This window comes from Ylistrum balloti, unplaced genomic scaffold (genome assembly GCF_031769215.1).
Source record: "Ylistrum balloti isolate Yb309-2 unplaced genomic scaffold, AGI_CSIRO_Ybal_v1 Utg371706, whole genome shotgun sequence".
NCBI classification, from domain to species: domain Eukaryota; kingdom Metazoa; phylum Mollusca; class Bivalvia; order Pectinida; family Pectinidae; genus Ylistrum; species Ylistrum balloti.
The window spans coordinates 62,664-86,008 of record NW_026782859.1 but is presented as its reverse complement, the minus strand read 5'-3'; the positions used below and the strand labels follow the sequence as shown (position 1 = coordinate 86,008).

The 23,345-nt window shown below is 38.2% G+C and overlaps 1 protein-coding gene across 1 annotated transcript; it reads left to right on the top strand.

The window, feature by feature from the left end:
- The first annotated feature begins 1,581 nt into the window (after window positions 1-1,581).
- LOC132563391 (flap endonuclease GEN homolog 1-like) lies at window positions 1,582-21,346 on the top strand. The gene is made up of 11 exons (XM_060228153.1): window positions 1,582-1,760; window positions 3,567-3,747; window positions 6,877-6,966; window positions 8,012-8,098; window positions 9,316-9,506; window positions 11,167-11,252; window positions 13,590-13,804; window positions 14,569-14,792; window positions 15,112-15,173; window positions 20,297-20,413; window positions 20,755-21,346. The coding sequence occupies exons 1-11, from the start codon at window positions 1,585-1,587 to the stop codon at window positions 20,847-20,849; spliced, it is 1,524 nt and encodes a 507-aa protein (XP_060084136.1). The 5' UTR covers window positions 1,582-1,584; the 3' UTR covers window positions 20,850-21,346.
- Window positions 21,347-23,345: the final 1,999 nt, after the last annotated feature.

The window sequence follows — 23,345 nt, the reverse complement described above, 5'->3', positions numbered from 1 at the left end:
TCCGTCCACCTGTCTGTCTGTGGTTGGTCATCTGTCTGTCCATGGTCTGTCATCTGTCCATCTGTCTGTCCATGGTCTGTCATCCATTCATCTGTCCATTCGTGGTCTGTCATCCGTCCACCTGTCTGTCAGTGGTTGGTCATCTGTCTGTCCATGGTCTGTCATCCATCCATCTGTCTGTCCGTGGTCTGTCATCTGTCCATCTGTCTGTCTGTGGTCTGTCATCTGTTATGTTTATAGTTGCTGGTCAGGTAGAGGCGGATTAAATTATAACATTCCGGATATTATAAATCCGTGTATCATTTTGTTGTATTAGTATGTACCCGTTCCGTCTTTTACGGCGGCCGGGTTGAATTTTGGTTAGCAGTAGAGATTTTCCGGAAGAGAGAAAATAAAAAAAATAAAACCCGTGTTGAAGAAATCTATCTTTGTAATCCATATGGACTACAGCCAAGCGAGCCGGTAACACATCCATTCATCTATCTGTCCATGGTCTGTCATCCGTTCATCTGTCCGTTCGTGGTCTGTCATCCGTCCACCTGTCTGTCAGTGGTTGGTCATCTGTCTGTCCGTGGTCTGTCATGTGTCCATCTGTCTGTCTGTGGTCTGTTATCCATCCATCTGTCTATCCATGGTCTGTCATCCATCCATCTGTCTGTCCATAAACAATTTTTGTTTTCAATATTTCTTGAGAAGTACTCAATGGATCTCTCTCAAATTTCATATGCATGTTCCCTTTTGTCCCTAGTTGTGCCAAAAAAAAATGTCTTCCAGGTGACCATCTTGGATTGGAAAGTTAGGAAAGAAGGAGTGATGAAAAACATCATGCTCCACTGGGGTCTGAACTAGCAGTCTGGTACTTTTTCTCTTGACTAAAGGGAAATTCTTACAAGTCAAGGCTAGTAAGGCGACATGAATTCTCTCCTATAACACTTCTCTCTCCTTCACATTGTCTTCATCCTGAAGACAATCATAATCCAAGTAAATGTGTCCTAAAGAAAGCATCTTAATCATCTATAGCTCCTATCCTTGGAGTTGTAAACAGCACTACATTAGTTATAAGTAGGAGTAATGAAAAACTTCATGCCCATCACTGGGCTTTGAATGAGTAACCTCTTGTCGGACACTCTACCATTCTATCTAAGGAAGCTTAGGCTAGCTGAGGCTAGTAAGGCAACCTGAACTCTCTCCTTTTACACATGTGTATATGGTATGTGTATGATTGAGAAGGTCTTTGTAACATGCTACAGATTGGTCCAACCATGTATGCTTGCTTACTAATGATCTGTTCATTGTCCATATTCTTTATATTTCAAGACAGGCACTTTTCATGATTATCATTCTGTAAGTCATTCCTCCTTGCTCACTTAGTCTTGCCCAAAGCTACACATTTTATCTTCATTCCTCCATTCAACCCCGTCACTGGTAGACAGTTTTATGTTGCTAGCTAATAATGTGAACATGTAACACTTTATATATCTAATTACTTGGATGAAACTTTCATTTATTACAGATCATCATGCCATAATAATGTATCATACAGTTTGATACATATAGACATCAGTAAGGTATAATCCTACAGCAATGGGTGTGAAGACTCTGTGGCCAGTGCTACAGGAGGCTGTGGACAGTACAGACAAGAATGTTTCAGTACAGTCACTACAGGGCAAGCGAGTGGCAGTAGATCTCAGCAGCTGGATTGTAGAGTTTCAAACCGTCAAGACCAAGGGCACATATTTTCTTAAGAATCTGTACTTGAGGTAATAAATTGTTGTTCCTATGATTAATAGATGTGATATAAACCTTATTACAATACTGGTTAAAGCCTTGCGTCAAATATGTTGGTTCTATATAGTAATCAGGTTTTCCTTCTGTTCATATAGATGTGCATCTTCTTGATTAAATTGCAAACAAAAAACAAGTTCATTGTCATGCAATAAGCTTACTCTCAGATTATGAGTCAGAATTTGGTTCTTATCTCCTCTAATTTAGTTTTAGTGTAAATATTATTAAGCACTTAGCATTACATACATATTGCTTGTAGATGAGATGGAGTTAAAGAGTGCCAGGCACACTATTATATCCCCTCTCATCTCTCTTCAGACATCAACGTTATGCTGTATTATGGGGAGGAGTTAAGAGTGCCAGACACACTGTTATATCCCCTCTCATCTTTCTTCAGACATCAACGTTATGCTGTATTATGGGGAGGAGTTAAAGAGTGCCAGGCACACTGTTATATCCCCTCTCATCTTTCTTCAGACATCAATGTTATGCTGTATTAAGGGAAGGAGTTAAGAGTGCCAGGCACACTGTTATATCCCCTCTCATCTTTCTTCAGACATCAAAGTTATGCTATATTATGGGGAGGAGTTAAGAGTGCCAGGCACACTGTTATATCCCCTCTCATCTTTCTTCAGACATCAACGTTATGCTGTATTATGGGGAGGAGTTAAGAGTGCCAGGCACACTGTTATATCCCCTCTCATCTTTCTTCAGACAACAACGTTATGCTGTATTATGGGGAGGAGTTAAGAGTGCCAGACACACTGTTATATCCCCTCTCATCTTTCTTCAGACATCAACGTTATGCTGTATTATGGGGAGGAGTTAAGAGTGCCAGGCACACTGTTATATCCCCTCTCATCTTTCTTCAGACATCAACATTAGGCTGTATTTTCTGCTTCCTCTTACAGCTTGCAGCTTTCCTGTGAGATATTCCAGCAAAACATCAACAGGAATTAAAAACAAATCAGTTTTATCCATGGTTCAGTGTCCTGCCTATAACATCTTAGCATATGATCGGTTAAATTCTCTGATTGGTATAGCCCTGATCAAACTCTGGAGTGGCAAGGGTGTAGATATTATAATGGAATAACTCTTCTCTTCTCAGAGGAAATGAATAAACATAGATCAATTTTTGCTGCGTTCTTGTAATTCAAATCTCTTGTTGTGCCTGTTGAAGTTTGGGACTGATCAGAAAAACGAAATGGCTGACAGGCAGCCATCTTGGATTTTGCTGAGTAAAGATTGTTATTGCTATTTCCTAAGAAGAACTAAATAGATTTCTCTCAAATTTTATACATATGTTCCCTTTGGTCTCTCCTTGTGTTGTTTGATTTTGGGACTGATCAGATGAAACAAAATGATTTCTAGGTGGCCATTTTGGATTTGGTAGGTAAAAATTATCATCTCTATTTCTGCAAAGGAATGTTCCATGTCTATCATTAAGGGCAAAAACAGAGAAGAGAAGAGAAAAAAAGGGAAAGGATCCAACTTTCAAAGAGCAAATAAAGATCAAACAATGCTGGGCACCGAGATCCCCCTGGAATCTCCTGTTATATATTTTGTCAGTAGAATGTATAAACAGTTACTGGTTTTTCTAAAAGAAAGGAATGTGATAACAGGTGTTTATTAATCTTAATTATTTTTCTTTCCTCTCAGCTTTTCTCCAATGTTTTGTCATATGTGAGGGGTTGAGAAAGAAACTGCCAACTGCACTTGTAATAAACATGAAATGGTGGGTCAAGTGCCTTCTGACCCCTGGTTTTATTCTGATTGGACAGATCTCTGTATTATCGTACCACTGAGCTGTTGGGCTACGGTATCAAACTGATCTTTGTGGCAGATGGAACTGCTCCGGACATGAAAGCTGCTGTAATGAAGAAACGCCAGGAGGCCCAATCTGGAGGGACAATTGCATCCATTGACCCCAGCAGATCACGTTTCTCTCCCATGATAGAAAAGGTATCTTAGAGCATCCAATTATTATCCTCCATCCAACTTATTCAAATTGGTTCCATCCTTCCCTCTGTCCAGATGTTGCTTTCCACATTATATCTTTTGAAGGACTGGTAGGATTTTGATGAAACTTGGTTGGTATGCCTGTCATCTTAATACCTTGTCCATGTTCAGTAAACCTCAAATTCAATGTACATTTAATGAGGCTGCTGTAACCTCATTGGCTGATTTCTTTAATCACTCTAGGATGCTGTTTTCTGCATTATATCTTTTGAAGGAGTGGTTAGATTTTGATGAAACATAGTTGGTACACTTGTTACCTGAATCCCTTGCCAAGGTTTGATTAACAGCAAATTGCACGCATGTTTAATGAGGCTGCTGTGACCTGACTGGCTGATTTCTTTAAACACTCTCAGGGAAGGCTTTCTGCACATTATTTTATGAAGGCATGATAAGATTTTGATGAGACTTGCTTTGTAGACTTATTATCTAAATTTCTTGACCAGGGTTGATTATTGGCAAATTCTGTGCATATTTAATGAGACTGTTGTGACTTGATTGGCTGATATGTTTTGGAACTCTAACTAAATGCTTTCTACACGTTATCTTTTGTAGGAACAAATGAATTATGATGACACTTGCTTGGTAGGCTTGTTACCTTAACCCCTCATTATAGTGTTCTTATTGGCAAATTCTGCACATATTTAATCAAGCTCCTGTGACCTGATTGGCTGATATCTTTCAGAACCATTACTGAAAGCTTTCTGCATGTTATCTTCTGAAGTAACAAATTAATTTCAATGAGACTTGCTTTGTAAACTTATTACATAATCTCCTCATGCAAGTTCAGTCAACCATGAATTCCATGGATATGTAATTATGGTGCTCTTACCTGTATAGAAATATCCCAGGGGTGTACACATAGGAACAACCCACCGCTGCTTTCAGCTCCTAACTAGAAAATGGTACAGTGATAATATTCACATTTAAAGGTTGGGTCCACAAATTTTGATAGTCAAGAGTCAAGAGAGTGATGCCAGGTGGTCTCACGCCAAACTGTCACAGGAGCTCCAAGAGATCCTGTGGTGTAACATCACCTTGTGTCATTGGTGACAACCAGGGGAGATAATTTCCTCCAGTTTTCACTAGACCTGATTGGCTGATTTCTTGAAACAGTCTTGAGGACTGCTTTCCACACTTTTTCGAAAGTAATTATCAAATTATTTTATGAGACTTGCTTGGCAGACTTATACCTCAACCATTCTCTTAAGTTTGATTATTGACTTATTCTGTTAAAATATCTAATTGGGCAGCTGAGACCTGAATGGCTGATTGCTTTGCACAGGATATCTTCTGAAGTAGTAATAAGAGACCTTTAAAAGACTATAAACATATCTCTTACCAATTCTTAAATTTAGACACAACAAAATCATGGAAGAAGAGTTTGTAAAAAGCCCTAATAAACATTTGTTAGTGAAACTCCATAATGTTTTTAGAAGTCTAATATTCAAAGTGATGTAGCACTATCATTGGTTATGATTTGTTTTACTGAAAGGTCTTGTATCTCAGCTATTTGTTATCATATTCTTATTTCCAATACATGATTTAAGGTAAATTCTAGGACTGCTGATTTGTAATTAAACAAATTTATTTAAGTCCATTGTAATTTAGTTGTTTGTAAATAAAGAAAATCATTAAGGTTCAGTGGTAGTAAGAGAGCAAATGTACATTTTCAAATTTGATTTAGATTTTCATTTGAAAATATTAAAAGAGATATTTGTATATATGTTGTTTAAGTATCTAGGGGTGCTATTTCTGTACAGTGACGGAGATGTGATGTGGATATATGGTGTTTTGAAGAGATCTGTTGTATATAAGTATATAGGCGTGCCATTTCTGTACCGTGACAGAGATGTGATGTGTATATATATTGTGTTTTGAAGAGATATGGTGTTTTGAAGAGATCTGTTATAAGAGTATCTAGGCGTACCATTTCTATACAGTGACAGAGATGTGATGTGGATATATGGTGTTTTGAAGAGATCTGTTGTATATAAGTATCTAGGCATGCCATTTCTGTACAGTGACAGAGATGTGATGTGTATATATATTGTGTTTTGAAGAGATATGGTGTTTTGAAGAGATCTGTTATAAGAGTATCTAGGCGTACCATTTCTGTACAGTGACAGAGATGTGATGTGTATATGTATTGTGTTTTGAAGAGATATGGTGTTTTGAAGAGATCTGTTATAAGAGTATCTAGGCGTACCATTTCTGTACAGTGACAGAGATGTGATGTGGATATATGGTGTTTTGAAGAGATCTGTTGTATAAGTATCTAGGCGTGCCATTTCTGTACAGTGACAGAGATGTGATGTGGATATATGGTGTTTTGAAGAGATCTGTTATAAGAGTATCTAGACGTACCATTTCTATACAGTGACAGAGATGTGATGTGGATATATGGTGTTTTGAAGAGATCTGTTGTATAAGTATCTAGGCGTGCCATTTCTATACAGTGACAGAGATGTGATGTGGATATATGGTGTTTTGAAGAGATCTGTTATAAGAGTATCTTGGCATGCCATTTCTATACAGTGACGGAGATGTGATGTGGATATATGATGTTTTGAAGAGATCTGTTGTATAAGTATCTAGGCATGCCATTTCTGTACAGTGACGGAGATGTGATGTGGATATATGGTGTTTTGAAGAGATCTGTTGTATAAGTATCTAGGCGTACCATTTCTGTACAGTGACAGAGATGTGATGTGGATATATGGTGTTTTGAAGAGATCTGTTATAAGAGTATCTTGGCATGCCATTTCTGTACAGTGACAGAGATGTGATGTGGATATATGGTGTTTTGAAGAGATCTGTTATAAGAGTATCTTGGCATGCCATTTCTGTACAGTGACGGAGATGTGATGTGGATATATGATGTTTTGAAAAGATCTGTTGTATATAAGTATCAAGGCATGCCATTTCTGTACAGTGACAGAGATGTGATGTGGATATATATTGTGTTTTGAAGAGATCTGTTATAAGAGTATCTAGGCGTACCATTTCTGTACAGTGACAGAGATGTGATGTGGATATATGGTGTTTTGAAGAGCTCTTATATATATTTGACAGTGTAAGGAGCTACTGAAGTATCTGGGTGTGCCATTTCTGTACAGTAATGGAGAAGGAGAAGCATTATGTGCTATTCTTAATGCAGAAGGAGTAAGTAATTCTTTGGTATTGTTTTTAGACTGATGTTTTCTATATATATTGTTTATCATCTTGCCCTACTGCAAACAAAAAAACCAATATAATGGATAAGTAAGCTAGACTATATAGGACATCTATGGCTAGCTGGATTATACCTGAGTGTATTGGTGCTTCAGACCCTAAATTGTTTAACATTTTCAAAAAACCCATTTTTTTTGCATTTCATGCATTTGGGATACATTCGGAATCATTGATCATTTTCGGTTTGTGTTTTGTACTGTTATCCATTTGCATTTGTGATTACATCTGTTTGTATTTAGGATTATTTCACCTTTGCATGTACCTCTGTTGTGTTTGTACTGTATTCAGAAAATATTGGAATGTATAGGCTTACACAATAACAACAAAATATGGAATCATATGCTGGTGCAGCCCGTAGGTTGTCCTTATACATGAGAGAAACTTTTTATAGAAAGCACTCGAAATATTGAGATTGAGTTAATGTCTGGATGAATTCACACAAAAATTTAACACTGGGAAAATATGAAAAAGCTATTGTTACACCAGAATTTGTACTATAAGGGATGAGGAAATCAACAATATTCACCAAATGATAGATAGTATGGGGCCACAAACATAAATATGTATCTAAGTCCATTATTGTGCATTAAATCTTATGAATCTGTGAATTTAAACAGTTTGCAAACATCCAAAGTTCCAAATCTAACTTTTAGGATCTAAATAAACCATTTTATAATGTATTGGATAATAAAAGAAAAGTCTGTGATAAGAAATATATATAAAATATCAATGTTACATATATTGTAGTTAGACTCTAACATTAAGTACATAATATGTTGATGTTTTTCCAGTCTAACATTAATGTTGACTATTTTACGTTTGCACTTATAAATGTAAGCTGAAATATTTTTTCATGGAGATCCTGGATTTGACAACCATTTTCCTTTCGTAATTATTTTAATACATCTAGTATTTGACAATTTTCATCCTAGAGAGAGCTTTTTATTATCTATAAACTGTGTTTTACATGTGACAGCTGGTGGATGGTGTTATGACAAATGATGTAGATGCATTTCTTTATGGGGCTACAACTGTTTACAGAGACTACCGATCCATATCAGGGGTAAGTAATCGACAGATTCAAAACTTAACTTTGACTGTTCATCCTCTTTGAGTTAACGTATATGAAATTCATCTATAACAGATTCTGACCAGTCACTTGTAGATCTTATCGCACTTACGTTTGTCCTTAAGTCCCTCCTTCCATCCGTCCAGATGCTGCTTTCCGCATGATATCTTTTAGGGACTGGTCCAATATTGATGAAACTAGCTGGAGACATTCAATACCTTAATCCCTTGCCCATGTTTGATAAATGGCAAATTCTGCGCATATTTTTATGAGACTGCTGTTACCTAATTGGCTGATTTGTTTGATCACTCTTGGATGTTGCTTTCCGCATGATCTGTTTTGAAGGACCGGTCAGATTTTGATGAAACTTGATCGGTACACTTGTTACCTTAATCCCTTGCCAAAGTTTGATTATCGGCAAATTCTGTGCATATCTAATGAGGCTGCTGTGACCTAATTGGCTAAGATCTTTTCCAGTTTTCCATGTTGCTCACTTTAAATATCTATATTTTATAAATGAACGTGGGCGGGGGATCTTAATGACTTTTTCCTTGTTTTCAACATTTCAAACCTTTAGCTATAATTACAAAAGCTTCTTTATTGACTTTAGTAAGTTCACAAAGGATTATTCTGATATTCTATCAGTGTTTTAGCCCATCATAATCAGATGACAGAATGTTCAATTCATCCTATGTTGTCTGTTGTCTGCAATTAATTTTTGTTATCCCTATTTCTTGAAAAGTACTGAATGAATCTTTCTCAAATTTCATATGTAGGCTCCTTTTGATCCCTGTTCATGTGAAAATGCTAAGTTTTGATCTGAGTTAGTAAGTTTTAAACTCCATAGCAACCAAAAAATGAAAATGTTCCGAAATAACATATGTTTTATTTGACCATCTTCTAGTATCAAACTTATTTAAAGATTTAAGCAGTTGAAGAACATTAGTTGAAGAATGTTATAGGTATTCCTTCACAGGACTGTTCAAATTTCATATAATTTTGAAGAAAAACAGAAGAGAGAAGATTAAAAACGGGAAAAGGTCCAACATTTAAAGAACAAATTAAGATCAAACAATTGTTATATCAGTCTAAAGTCAATGAAGAGAGTGGCATAAAAAGTTGATAGAATGGCAGAATAATTTGGTTATATAGATTCTAAATATACAAGCATATATTTTATATCAAAACTGCTATATGACTTTGTTTTCTAGGTGCATGTTGTTGATATCTACGAGATGCAGAAGATTCAGTACAAGCTTGGATTGGATCAGAGAACAATGGTGGTGGTCGCATTGTTGGTGGGATGTGACTTTTGTAAAGAAGGGTTGGAAGGTATTGGGATCAAGAAAGCTCTGGCACTAATTGACAAAATCAAAATGCATGGACAGGACCCTCTTGACAGGTAGAATACAACAATGTCTCATTCAGGACAATAAAGGTGTTAGTCAGAACTCACCTTACTTTTTAAACCTTTGCTAGGATATTTTCATATCATCACCATGGAATGGCAGAGGCATTATTCCTCTCAACTCATTACTCTTTTACAGATTGGGATATTGAACTGAAATTGGAAATTGAATAAGGAGATAAATGTAAATCAAGTATATATTGATTCTGCTCAACTTATTTCTTTCAGAGTTATCGCCCTTGCACTTATGAAATTTCCAAGAAATCATGGGGTATATATCAATAATCAGGAATACCTAATTATATGTTATATTCAACTTTACACAGACTTCAAACTCATTCCCGTTGTGCCACTCTCAACTTAGATAGATTCCTCTTGTTAATTCAGTTTGGTATGTAGAGAGATTGTTGGTAAATTTTGTTCTGTATGTAGAGAGATTGTTGGTAAATTTTGTTCTGTATGTAGAGAGATTGTTGGTAAATTTTGTTCTGTATGTAGAGATTTGGTGGTTAATTGTGTTCTGTATGTAGACAGATCTGTGGTTAATTGTGTTTTGTATGTAGACAGATTGATGGTTAATTGTGTTCTGTATGTAGACAGATTGGTGGTTAATTGTGTTCTGTATATAGACAGATTGGTGGTTAATTGTGTTCTGTATGTAGACAGATTGGTGGTTAATTGTGTTCTGTATGTAGAGATTTGTGGTTAATTTTGTTCTGTATGTAGACAGATCTGTGGTTAATTGTGTTCTGTATGTAGACAGATCTGTGGTTCATTGTGTTCTGTATGTAGACAGATTGGTGGTTAATTGTGTTCTGTATGTAGACAGATTGGTGGTTAATTTTGTTCTGTATGTAGACAGATTGGTGGTTAATTGTGTTCTGTATATAGACAGACTGGTGGTTAATTGTGTTCTGTATGTAGACAGACTGGTGGTTAATTGTGTTCTGTATGTAGACAGATTGGTGGTTAATTGTGTTCTGTATGTAGACAGATTGGTGGTTAATTTTGTTCTGTATGTAGACAGATTGGTGGTTAATTTTGTTCTGTATGTAGACAGACTGGTGGTTAATTGTGTTTTGTATGTAGACAGATCTGTGGTTAATTGTGTTTTGTATGTAGACAGATCTGTGGTTAATTGTGTTCTGTATGTAGACAGATTGGTGGTTAATTTTGTTCTGTATGTAGACAGATTGGTGGTTAATTGTGTTTTGTATGTAGACAGATCTGTGGTTAATTGTGTTTTGTATGTAGACAGATCTGTGGTTAATTGTGTTCTGTATGTAGACAGATTGGTGGTTAATTTTGTTCTGTATGTAGACAGATCTGTGGTTAATTGTGTTTTGTATGTAGACAGATCTGTGGTTAATTGTGTTCTGTATGTAGACAGATTGGTGGTTAATTTTGTTCTGTATGTAGACAGATTGGTGGTTAATTGTGTTCTGTATGTAGACAGATTGGTGGTTAATTGTGTTCTGTATGTAGACAGATTGGTGGTTAATTTTGTTCTGTATGTAGACAGACTGGTGGTTAATTGTGTTCTGTATGTGGACAGATTGGTGGTTCATTGTGTTCTGTATGTTGACAGATTTGTGGTTAATTTTGTTCTGTATGTAGACAGATTGGTGGTTAATTTTGTTCTGTATGTGGACAGATTGGTTGGGTGGAGGAATAACAAAGAATTACAAGATCTAGACAAGGTGCCGAAATCAAAACATTGCAGCAACTGTGAACATGAAGGTAAGTCTTAGGAGAGATAAACTCAGGTGTGAACATGAAGGTAAGTCTTAGGAGAGATAAACGCAGGTGTGAACATGAGGGTAAGACTTAGGAGAGGTAAACTCAGGTGTGAACATGAAGGTAAGTCTTAGGAAAGGTCAACTCAAGTGTGAACATGAAGGTAAGTCTTAGGAGAGGTAAACTCAGGTGTGAACATGAAGGTAAATATTAGAAGAGGTAAACTCAGGTGTGAACATGAAGGTAAGTCTTAGGAAAGATAACCTCAGGTGTGAACATGAAGGTAAGTCTAAGGAAAGGTCAACTCAAGTGTGAACATGAAGGTAAGTCTTAGGAGAGGTAAACTCAGGTGTGAACATGAAGGTAAGTCTTAGGAAAGATAACCTCAGGTGTGAACATGAAGGTAAGTCTAAGGAAAGGTCAACTCAAGTGTGAACATGAAGGTAAGTCTTAGGAGAGGTAAACTCAGGTGTGAACATGAAGGTAAATATTAGAAGAGGTAAACTCAGGTGTGAACATGATGGTAAGTCTTAGGAGAGGTAAACGCAGGTGTGAACATGAAGGTAAGTCTTAGGAAAGATAACCTCAGGTGTGAACATGAAGGTAAATATTAGGAGAGGTAAACTCAGGTGTGAACATGAAGGTAAGTCTTAGGAGAGGTAAACTCAGGTGTGAACATGATGGTAAGTCTAAGGAAAGGTCAACTCAGGTGTGAACATGATGGTAAGTCTTAGGAGAGGTAAACGCAGGTGTGAACATGAAGGTAAGTCTTAGGAAAGATAACCTCAGGTGTGAACATGATAGTAAGTCAAAGGAAAGATAACCTCAGGTGTGAACATGATAGTAAGTCATAGGAAAGATAACCTCAGGTGTGAACATGAAGGTAAGTCTAAGGAGAGGTAAACTCAGGTGTGAACATGATGGTAAATATTAGGAGAGGTAAACTCAGGTGTGAACATGATGGTAAGTCTTAGGAAAGATAACCTCAGGTGTGAACATGATAGTAAGTCTTAGGAGAGGTAAACTCAGGTGTGAACATGAAGGTAAGTCTTAGGAGAGGTAAACTCAGGTGTGAACATGATGGTAAATATTAGGAGAGGTAAACTCAGGTGTGAACATGATGGTAAGTCTTAGGAAAGATAACCTCAGGTGTGAACATGATAGTAAGTCTTAGGAGAGGTAAACGCAGGTGTGAACATGAAGGTAAGTCTTAGGAGAGGTAAACTCAGGTGTGAACGTGATGGTAAGTCTAAGGAAAGGTCAACTCAAGTGTGAACATGATAGTAAGTCTTAGGAGAGATAACCTCAGGTGTGAACATGATAGTAAGTCTAAGGAGAGATAACCTCAGGTGTAAACATGATAGTAAATCTTAGGAGAGGTAAACGCAGGTGTGAACATGAAGGTAAATATTAGGAGAGGTAAACTCAGGTGTGAACATAATGGTAAGTCTAAGGAAAGGTCAACTCAAGTGTGAACATGATGGTAAGTCTAAGGAAAGGTCAACTCAAGTGTGAACATGATGGTAAGTCTAAGGAAAGGTCAACTCAAGTGTGAACATGATGGTAAGTCTAAGGAAAGGTCAACTCAAGTGTGAACATGATAGTAAGTCTTAGGAGAGATAAGTTCAGGTGTGAACATGATAGTAAGTCTTAGGAGAGATAACCTCAGGTGTGAACATGATGGTAATTCTTAGGAGAGATAACCTCAGGTGTGAATATTGCATCACAAAGAAACTCTGGTAAACACATCTTTATAGGGATCAATCTAGACATATTTCATGACAGTAAAATGTTAGTATTCTGAAAGTGGTATGTTGTCCCCTCTGAATATAAACAAGTTCCCCATCAAGGAAATATGCTGAAAACAAGGGGGATATTTCCCAAAATTGGGAAAACATTTTTTCGAAGCATAGGTAATTGTTGTATTTTACTTAGTATATTTTCAAATTATGACGCCCAGAAAATGAAACAGTCATCTAACCTCCAAGTTTTCCTGTTTTATTCATTTAATCTCTGGGTATGTCATTTATTTTATCCTCTTCCACTTTTGAATTCTGACCCACAGAAATCACAATGGGTAGTATGCCCTTTATTCTATGATTTAACATGAGTAAACCAGGTGTTAATTAGATAAGTAACAAATTGGATCTTAACATATGTTAGCAGAGCTAGGTCTTAACAGAGTGAATATATCTTAATAGGGAAAGAAGACCAGGATGAACATAAGTGTGTGAATAAGACAGTAAACAGTAGAATAGAATACCCAAACATGATAAATATGTAAAGTTCAATAAATATACAGCCAGATTTATTAATGAACACAACGACCTCTCTGTGAAGGTGAAAAATCCAGTCACAAAGTGGAGGGATGTGGTTATTGTGAAACATCAGTGTCCTGTACACCAGCACACAGACCAAGTTCTGCCACTGAGTCAGGTATCTCCACTCCTTCAACAAAACCATGCAGATGTTCCTGGCACCAACGCAAGGACCATGAGTTAGAGCTGCAGATTTGGACCAAAGCAAAAGCAAATGAAACATTTCCTGATCAAGAGGTATTTTACAAATCATTTAATGTAACAAATATAATTACTACCATATCATTGAGATGGGGATTAAAGTTTTACCTATCTCCTGTCCATCCTTTCAACCAAATATTTTCATTTATTCGTGTACGTTTCAGTACCATTTCAACTTAGTTTAAGAGATCATTAGAATTTACTTCCTAGTTAAAATGAATGTTTTCCTTATCTTCTTATCTAGTATCAAGCACAGATTGACTTGGTCAGAAGCATTATTGAGGGAATTGGAACCAATATGTGTAAACACTAGATCTGGAACCCCATGGGAATCTAACATATTAAACACCTTTTTGTATTAAGATACAAGAATTTTGATTAAATTTGGTCTAAAGCATCCCTGCATAAAGAAAATCATTTTTGTAAACTATAAAATTTTCATTGGGTTTTATTTCCCATTGATTAAGTAAGTATCCGAATCTGTGAATTCATATGGCCATGAACCATCAGAATTAGATCAATGATTTTACAGTTAATAAACATAGTTTCTCTACCACTATATAATGGCAACAGAATGATCAATCATTACAGTGGCTCAGATCACAAATACCAGGAGATGATAGAGTTGTGCTTTATTCTTCATTATGGTTAGATTTTGAGAAGATCAACTGTTTGCATTTCTTACTGTTTTTAAATATTATATACATGTAATAGATACTTTAGAATGTTTCTTTCCTTTTTGAATTTGAATGGTGTTATTACTTCTACCAAAGATTTATAATTACTTTCTATACATACAGATTATCAAGGAATATTTAACAGCTCACCAATCTACGGAATCACCTGACCTGACTTTTCACCCAGTCGATATTTCTGGTGTAAAGCGTTTCATGACAAGTTATTTTCCATCCATCAATTCAACAGTCGGAGAGTTTTATTCCAATTTTGCTTTTGTCCTAGTTCAACTCCAACTCCACAACATGACTGAGTGTCTCATACCCTCCACCACTCTTACACCACTCAGGTAAATGGTCTCAAGACCCAGTACATTTTAGTTTACAATACGTGTTGAACTAGTTCAAGGACTATAGGAGATACTCATCACTGTACATTGAGAAATATTTGCTACTAGGATGTCGACTGTGTTCTAGAAGGATTTTTTTTTAACAAAAAAAAATTTATACAGAGAACATTTAAAGGAAACATGAATTACCTAATCAATATTTGACTAACCTGTCATGTCTTTCTAGACCTGATATGTAGACTACAATATGTATAAGACAGAAAATGAAAATACTGTGTATAGTATATATATATCATATATATGTAAATTATCCTTACAGAATAATACATACCAGGAAGAGACAGGCAATCCCTCACTTGGAAGTTCACTGGTCTAAGTTAGGTAAGTAATTTCAGTGGGATAAGAACACAGCACAGTGAATCAGTAGCTGTCCCTACCTAGGTTCCCTCTAGTACAGTATGTGTATGATGGGAAGAGAGTTCCTCTGTTTATGGCTGTCCCTACCTAGGTTCCCTCTAGTACAGTATGTGTATGATGGGAGGACAGTTCCTCTGTTTATGGCTGTCCCTACCTAGGTTACCTCTAATACAGTATGTGTATGATGAGGGACAGTTCCTCTGTTTATGGCTGTCCCTACCTAGGTTCCCTCTAGTACAGTATGTGTTTGATGGGAGGACAGTTCCTCTGTTTATGGCTGTCCCTACCTAGGTTCCCTCTAGTACAGTATGTGTATGATGGGAGGACAGTTCCTCTGTTTATGGCTGTCCCTACCTAAGTTCCCTCTAACACAGTATGTGTATGATGGGAGGACAGTTCCTCTGTTTATGGCTGTCCCTACCTAGGTTCCCTCTAGTACAGTATGTATATGATGGTAGGACAGTTCCTCTGTTTATGGCTGTCCCTACCTAAGTTCCCTCTAACACAGTATGTGTATGATGGGAGGACAGTTCCTCTGTTTATGGCTGTCCCTACCTAGGTTCCCTCTAACACAGTATGTGTATGATGAGGGACAGTTCCACTGTTTATGGCTGTCCCTACCTAGGTTCCCTCTAGTACAGTATGTGTATGATGGGAGGACAGTTCCTCTGTTTATGGCTGTCCCTACCTAGGTTCCCTCTAGTACATTATGTGTATGATGGGAGGACAGTTCCTCTGTTTATGGCTGTCCCTACCTAGGTTCCCTCTAGTACAGTATGTGTATGACGGGAGGACAGTTCCTCTGTTTATGGCTGTCCCTACCTAGGTTCCCTCTAGTACAGTATGTGTCTGATGGGAGGACAGTTCCTCTGTTTATGATTGTCCCTACCTAGGTTCCCTCTAACACAGTATGTGTATGATGAGGGACAGTTCCTCTGTTTATGGCTGTCCGTACCTAGGTTCCCTCTAGTACACTATGTGTATGATGGGAGGACAGTTCCTCTGTTTATGGCTGTCCCTACCTAGGTTCCCTCTAGTACAGTATGTGTAGGATGGGAGGACAGTTCCTCTGTTTATGGCTGTCCCTACCTAGGTTCCCTCTAGTACAGTATGTGTATGATGGGAGGACAGTTCCTCTGTTTATGGCTGTCCGTACCTAGGTTCCCTCTAATACAGTATTGGTATGACGGGAGGACAGTTCCACTCTTTATGGCTGTCCCTACCTAAGTTCGCTCTAACACGGTATGTGTATGATGGAAGGACAGTTCCTCTGTTTATGGCTGTCCCTACCTAAGTTCCCTCTAACACAGTATGTGTATGATGGGAGGACAGTTCCTCTGTTTATGGCTGTCCCTACCTAAGTTCCCTCTAACACAGTATGTGTATGATGAGGGACAGTTCCTCTGTTGATGGCTGTCCCTACCTAGGTTCCCTCTAGTACAGTATGTGTATGATGAGGGACAGTTCCTCTGTTTATGGCTGTCCCTACCTAGGTTCCCTCTAGTACAGTATGTGTATGATGGGAGGACAGTTCCTCTGTTTATGGCTGTCCCTACCTAGGTTCCCTCTAGTACAATATGTGTATGACGGGAGGACAGTTCCTCTGTTTATGGCTGTCCCTACCTAGGTTCCCTCTAGTACAGTATGTGTATGATGGGAGGACAGTTCCTCTGTTTATGGCTGTCCCTACCTAGGTTCCCTCTACCACAGTATGTGTATGATGGGAGGACAGTTCCTCTGTTTATGGCTGTCCCTACCTAGGTTCCCTCTAGTACAGTATGTGTAGGATGGGAGGACAGTTCCTCTGTTTATGGCTGTCCCTACCTAAGTTCCCTCTAACACAGTATGTGTATGATGAGAGACAGTTCCTCTGTTTATGGCTGTCCCTATGTGTATGATGAGGGACAGTGTTTATGGCTGTCCCTACCTAGGTTCCCTCTAGTACAGTATTGGTATGACGGGAGGACAGTTCCTCTGTTTATGACTGTCCCTACCTAGGTTCCCTCTAACACAGTATGTGTATGATGAGGGACAGTTCCTCTGTTTATGGCTGTCCCTACCTAGGTTCCCTCTAGTACAGTATGTGTATGATGGGAGGACAGTTCCTCTGTTTATGGCTGTCCCTACCTAGGTTCCCTCTAGTACAGTATGTGTATGATGGGAGGACAGTTCCTCTGTTTATGGCTGTCCCTACCTAGGTTCCCTCTAGTACAGTATGTGTATGATGGGAGGACAGTTCCTCTGTTTATGGCTGTCCCTACCTAGGTTCCCTCTAGTACAGTATGTGTATGATGAGGGACAGTTCCTCTGTTTATGGCTGTCCCTACCTAGGTTCCCTCTAGTACAGTATGTGTATGATGGGAGGACAGTTCCTCTGTTTATGGCTGTCCCTACCTAGGTTCCCTCTAGTACAGTATGTGTATGATGAGGGACAGTTCCTCTGTTTATGGCTGTCCCTACCTAGGTTCCCTCTAGTACAGTATGTGTATGATTGGGGGACAGTTCCTCTGTTTATGGCTGTCCCTACCTAGGTTCCCTCTAGTACAGTATGTGTATGATGAGGGACAGTTCCTCTGTTTATGGCTGTCCCTACCTAGGTTCCCTCTAGTACAGTATGTGTATGATGGGAGGACAGTTCCTCTGTTTATGGCTGTCCCTACCTAGGTTCCCTCTAGTACAGTATGTGTATGATTGGGGGACAGTTCCTCTGTTTATGGCTGTCCCTACCTAGGTTCCCTCTAGTACAGTATGTGTATGATGGGAGGACAGTTCCTCTGTTTATGGCTGTCCCTACCTAAGTTCCCTCTAACACAGTATGTGTATGATAGAAGGACAGTTCCTCTGTTTATGGCTGTCCCTACCTAGGTTCCCTCTAGTACAGTATGTGTATGATGGGAGGACAGTTCCTCTGTTTATGGCTGTCCCTACCTAGGTTCCCTCTAGTACAGTATGTGTATGATGGGAGGACAGTTCCTCTGTTTATGGCTGTCCCTACCTAGGTTCCCTCTAGTACAGTATGTGTATGATGAGGGACAGTTCCTCTGTTTATGGCTGTCCCTACCTAAGTTCCCTCTAACACAGTATGTGTATGATGAGGGACAGTTCCTCTGTTTATGGCTGTCCCTACCTAAGTTCCCTCTAACACAGTATGTGTATGATGAGGGACAGTTCCTCTGTTTATGGCTGTCCCTACCTAGGTTCCCTCTAGTACAGTATGTGTGTGATGGGAGGACAGTTCCTCTGTTTATGGCTGTCCCTACCTAGGTTCCCTCTAGTACAGTATGTGTGTGATGGGAGGACAGTTCCTCTGTTTATGGCTGTCCCTACCTAGGTTCCATCTAGTACAGTATGTGTATGATGAGGGACAGTTTCTTTGTTTATGGCTGTCCCTACCTAAGGTCCCTCTAACACAGTATGTGTATGATGGGAGGACAGTTCCTCTGTTTATGGCTGTCCCTACCTAATTTCCTCTAACACAGTATGTGTATGATGAGGGACAGTTCCTCTGTTTATGGCTGTCCCTACCTAGGTTCCCTCTAGTACAGTATGTGTATGATTGGGGGACAGTTCCTCTGTTTATGGCTGTCCCTACCTAGGTTCCCTCTAGTACAGTATGTGTATGATGGGAGGACAGTTCCTCTGTTTATGGCTGTCCCTACCTAGGTTCCCTCTAGTACAGTATGTGTATGATGAGGGACAGTTCCTCTGTTTATGGCTGTCCCTACCTAAGTTCCCTCTAACACAGTATGTGTATGATGGGAGGACAGTTCCTCTGTTTATGGCTGTCCCTACCTAGGTTCCCTCTAGTACAGTATGTGTATGATGGGAGGACAGTTCCTCTGTTTATGGCTGTCCCTACCTAAGTTCCCTCTAACACAGTATGTGTATGATGGGAGGACAGTTCCTCTGTTTATGGCTGTCCCTACCTAGGTTCCCTCTAGTACAGTATGTGTAGGATGGGAGGCCAGTTCCTCTATTTATGGCTGTCCCTACCTAGGTTCCCTCAAGCACAGTATGTGTATGATGGGAGGACAGTTCCTCTGTTTATGGCTGTCCCTACCTAGGTTCCCTCTAGTACAGTATGTGTATGATGAGGGACAGTTCCTTTGTTTATGGCTGTCCCTACCTAAGTTCCCTCTAACACAGTATGTGTATGATGGGAGGACAGTTCCTCTGTTTATGGCTGTCCCTACCTAGGTTCCCTCTAGTACAGTATGTGTAGGATGGGAGGACAGTTCCTCTGTTTATGGCTGTCCCTACCTAGGTTCCCTCTAACACAGTATGTGTATGATGAGGGACAGTTCCTCTGTTTATGGCTGTCCCTACCTAGGTTCCCTCTAGTACAGTATGTGTATGATGAGGGACAGTTCCTCTGTTTATGGCTGTCCCTACCTAGGTTCCCTCTAGCACAGTATTGGTATGACGGGAGGACAGTTCCTCTGTTTATGGCTGTCCCTACCTAAGTTCCCTCTAACACAGTATGTGTATGATGGGAGGACAGTTCCTCTGTTTATGGCTGTCCCTACCTAAGTTCCCTCTAACACATTATGTGTATGATGAGGGACAGTTCCTCTGTTTATGGCTGTCCCTACCTAGGTTCCCTCTAGTACAGTATGTGTATGATGAGGGACAGTTCCACTGTTTATGGCTGTCCCTACCTAGGTTCCCTCTAGTACAGTATGTGTATGATGGGAGGACAGTTCCTCTGTTTATGGCTGTCCCTACCTATGTTCCCTCTAGTACAGTATGTGTATGATGGGAGGACAGTTCCTCTGTTTATGGCTGTCCCTACCTAAGTTCCCTCTAACACAGTATGTGTATGATGGAGGACAGTTGCTCTGTTTATGGCTGTCCCTACCTAGGTCGTGAGGTATGTGTCTTGCTAGTAACTGTGTACATAATATGTGGTTTTGTAATTTGTTTTGTACACAAAGTCCAACAACATTTAACCTGATATACATTGTTTAAAGTCTGCCTATATATGATAACTTCTAATTTCTAATGTTAGGAAAAAAAATTCAACATAGATCAAAATTGTTGACTCTCTTATGACTGTATGGAAAATAATTCTTTTATTTTTTTATCAGAGGAAGACAAAGAAACAAATGGCAACTATTACATAGTTACATCAGAAACTACCTGTTTTCAAGAAAAATTTCCAGATATGGCTGCTTCATTTTTTAAGGAATTACATGACCAAAAAGGTATATATCTGTGTATACAGATACTGGTAATGAGGATCATGTGACCTGAATTAACAATGTTCAAGCAAACCTTACTGATTAACAGTTCTTTATACCAGGTGTGCTGTTTAGTGTGTAGCATATACCCAGCGTCTTTTGCTATAGTTTTGACTGTTGTAATCAATCTCATGTCTAGCGAACTTACATTGTCCAATCATTTATCTGTAGGTGAAATGTGCCAGATTGCTAAACATTGCCTTTACATGAAGTCATTTTTCTTTGTTGACTTGACATGTGTTATTGTTACATGTCTTCAGGTAAAAATTATTACTTCATTTAATTAATATGGATTTTGATTTTAGATATGAAGATATCTAGGATGAAGAGAAAGGCTGATGATTCAGATGGAAGTTCTGCGCAAACTCTCCTTAAAGCTTATTTCAAAACTGTAAAATAAAGGGTATGGTGTTGAGGCCAGTCTAGGGACGACCCTAATTGTCAAGGCAGCTTGTCCCAGTCAGATATCACAACAACTAGTTGGTCCTTACTCTGGATTTGTGGAGCAGATTGGTTACCCTCAGCTCCTAGTCAAATATAACACCAATATGAACGAACTACACAACCAACATGGTAGTAGAGGAAAACCTCTCAGTACCATTATCTTCACATTTAAGCTTTACTGCTTTTTGCTTGATGTTCAGCGTTAATTGGTGTGATTTAGGAATGGTTTTTCAATCATGCAATTGCTTTTTATTCTCCTTTAAAGCTGTGATGTAGCTAGGAGTTCTGGTATAGTTGTCATGTGATCTTAGGTGCTAGAAAACAGCTATAAGGAAGTGTAAGGACGTTTTATATATAATGTCACCATAACATTTATTGACCTTATATTTTCCATGACGTTTTAACACAGGTCCAATGTTTTATTATCTATATAGATGGAAAACTGTGTCTAAAGACATAACGTGTATTGTGTCTTGTTATTGAAAAATACATATGTTGAAGTAAGTCATGTTGAAGTAAGACATGATGGAGTAAGTCATGTTGAAGTAAGACATGTTGTAGTAAGACATGATGGGGTAAGTCATGTTGAAGTAAGTCATGTTGAAGTAAGGTATATTGAAGTAAGTCATGTTGAAGTAAGACATGTTGAAGTAAGGTATTTTGAAGTAAGTCATGTTGAAGTAAGGTATTTTGAAGTAAGTCATGTTGAAGTAAGTCATGTTGAAATGAGTCATGTTGAAGTACGGTATGTTGAAGTAAGTCATGTTGAAGTAAGACATGTTGAAGTATGGTATGTTTAAGTACGGTATGTTGAAGTAAGACATGTTGAAATGAGTCATGTTGAAGTACGGTATGTTGAAGTAAGTCATGTTGAAGTAAGACATGTTGAAGTATGGTATGTTTAAGTACGGTATGTTAAGGTAAGTCATGTTGAAGTAAGAAATGTTGAAGTAAGTCATGTTGAAGTAAGACATGTTGAAGTAAGGGATGTTGAAGTAAGTCATGTTGAAGTAAGACATGTTGAAGTAAGTCATGTTGAAGTAAGGTATGTTGAAGTAAGACATGTTGGAGTAAGGTATTTTGAAGTAAGTCATGTTGAAGTAAGGTATTTTGAAGTAAGTCATGTTGAAGTAAGTCATGTTGAAATGAGTCATGTTGAAGTAAGACCATGTTGAAGTAAGACATGTTGAAGTAAGACCTGTTGAAGTAAGTCATGTTGAAGACATGTTGAAGTACGGTATGTTGAAGTAAGACATGTTGAAGTAAGGTATTTTGAAGTAAGTCATGTTGAAGTAAGTCATGTTGAAATGAGTCATGTTGAAGTACGGTATGTTGAAGTAAGTCATGTTGAAGTAAGTCATGTTGAAGTAGTGTTGAAGTAAGACATGTTGAAGTAAGTCATGTTGAAATGAGTCATGTTGAAGTACGGTATGTTGAAGTAAGTCATGTTGAAGTAAGTCATGTTGAAGTAAGACATGTTGAAGTACGGTATGTTGAAGTAAGACATGTTGAAGTATGATATGTTGAAGTAAGACCTGTTGAAGTAAGTCATGTTGAAGTAAGACCTGTTGAAGTAAGTCATGTTGAAATGAGTCATGTTGAAGTACGGTATGTTGAAGTAAGACATGTTGAAGTAAGACCTGTTGAAGTAAGACATGTTGAAGTACGGTATGTTTAAGTACGGTATGTTGAAGTAAGACATGTTGAAGTATGATATGTTGAAGTAAGACCTGTTGAAGTAAGTCATGTTGAAGTAAGACATGTTGAAGTAAGACCTATTGAAGTAAGACATGTTGAAGTATGATATGTTGAAGTAAGACATGTTGAAGTACGGTATGTTTAAGTACGGTATGTTGGAGTAAGTCATGTTGAAGTAAGACATGTTGAAGTAAGGTATGTTGAAGTAAGGGATGTTGAAGTAAGTCATGTTGAAGTAAGACATGTTGAAGTAAGGTATTTTGAAGTAAGTCATGTTGAAGTAAAGTATTTTGAGGTAAGTCATGTTGAAGTAAGACATGTTGAAGTAAGTCATGTTGAAGTAAGACATGTTGAAGTAAGACATGTTGAAGTAAGAAATGTTGAAGTATATGTTGAAGTAAGACATGTTGAAGTAAGACATGTTGAAGTAAGACATGTTGAATGTTGAAGTAAAGTATTTTGAAGTAAGTCATGTTGAAGTAAGTCATGTTGAAATGAGTCATGTTGAAGTACGGTATGTTGAAGTAAGTCATGTTGAAGTAAGACATGTTGAAGTAAGTCATGTTAAAGTAAGACATGTTGAAGTACGGTATGTTGAAGTAAGACATGTTGAAGTAAGACATGTTGAAGTAAGACATGTTGAAGTAAGGTATGTTGAAGTAAGACATGTTGAAGTAAGGTATTTTGAAGTTAGACATGTTGAAGTAAGACATGTTGAAGTAAGTCATGTTGAAATGAGTCATGTTGAAGTATG

Bases quoted from the DNA above. Each gene is read 5' to 3' on its own strand.
- LOC132563391 (XM_060228153.1), top strand. From the start codon at position 1,585: ATGGGTGTGAAGACTCTGTGGCCAGTGCTACAGGAGGCTGTGGACAGT. The intron at 13,805-14,568 runs GTATTTTACAAA...CTATACATACAG, and splicing joins AAACATTTCCTGATCAAGAG to ATTATCAAGGAATATTTAAC. The intron at 20,414-20,754 runs GTATATATCTGT...TTTTGATTTTAG, and splicing joins GGAATTACATGACCAAAAAG to ATATGAAGATATCTAGGATG.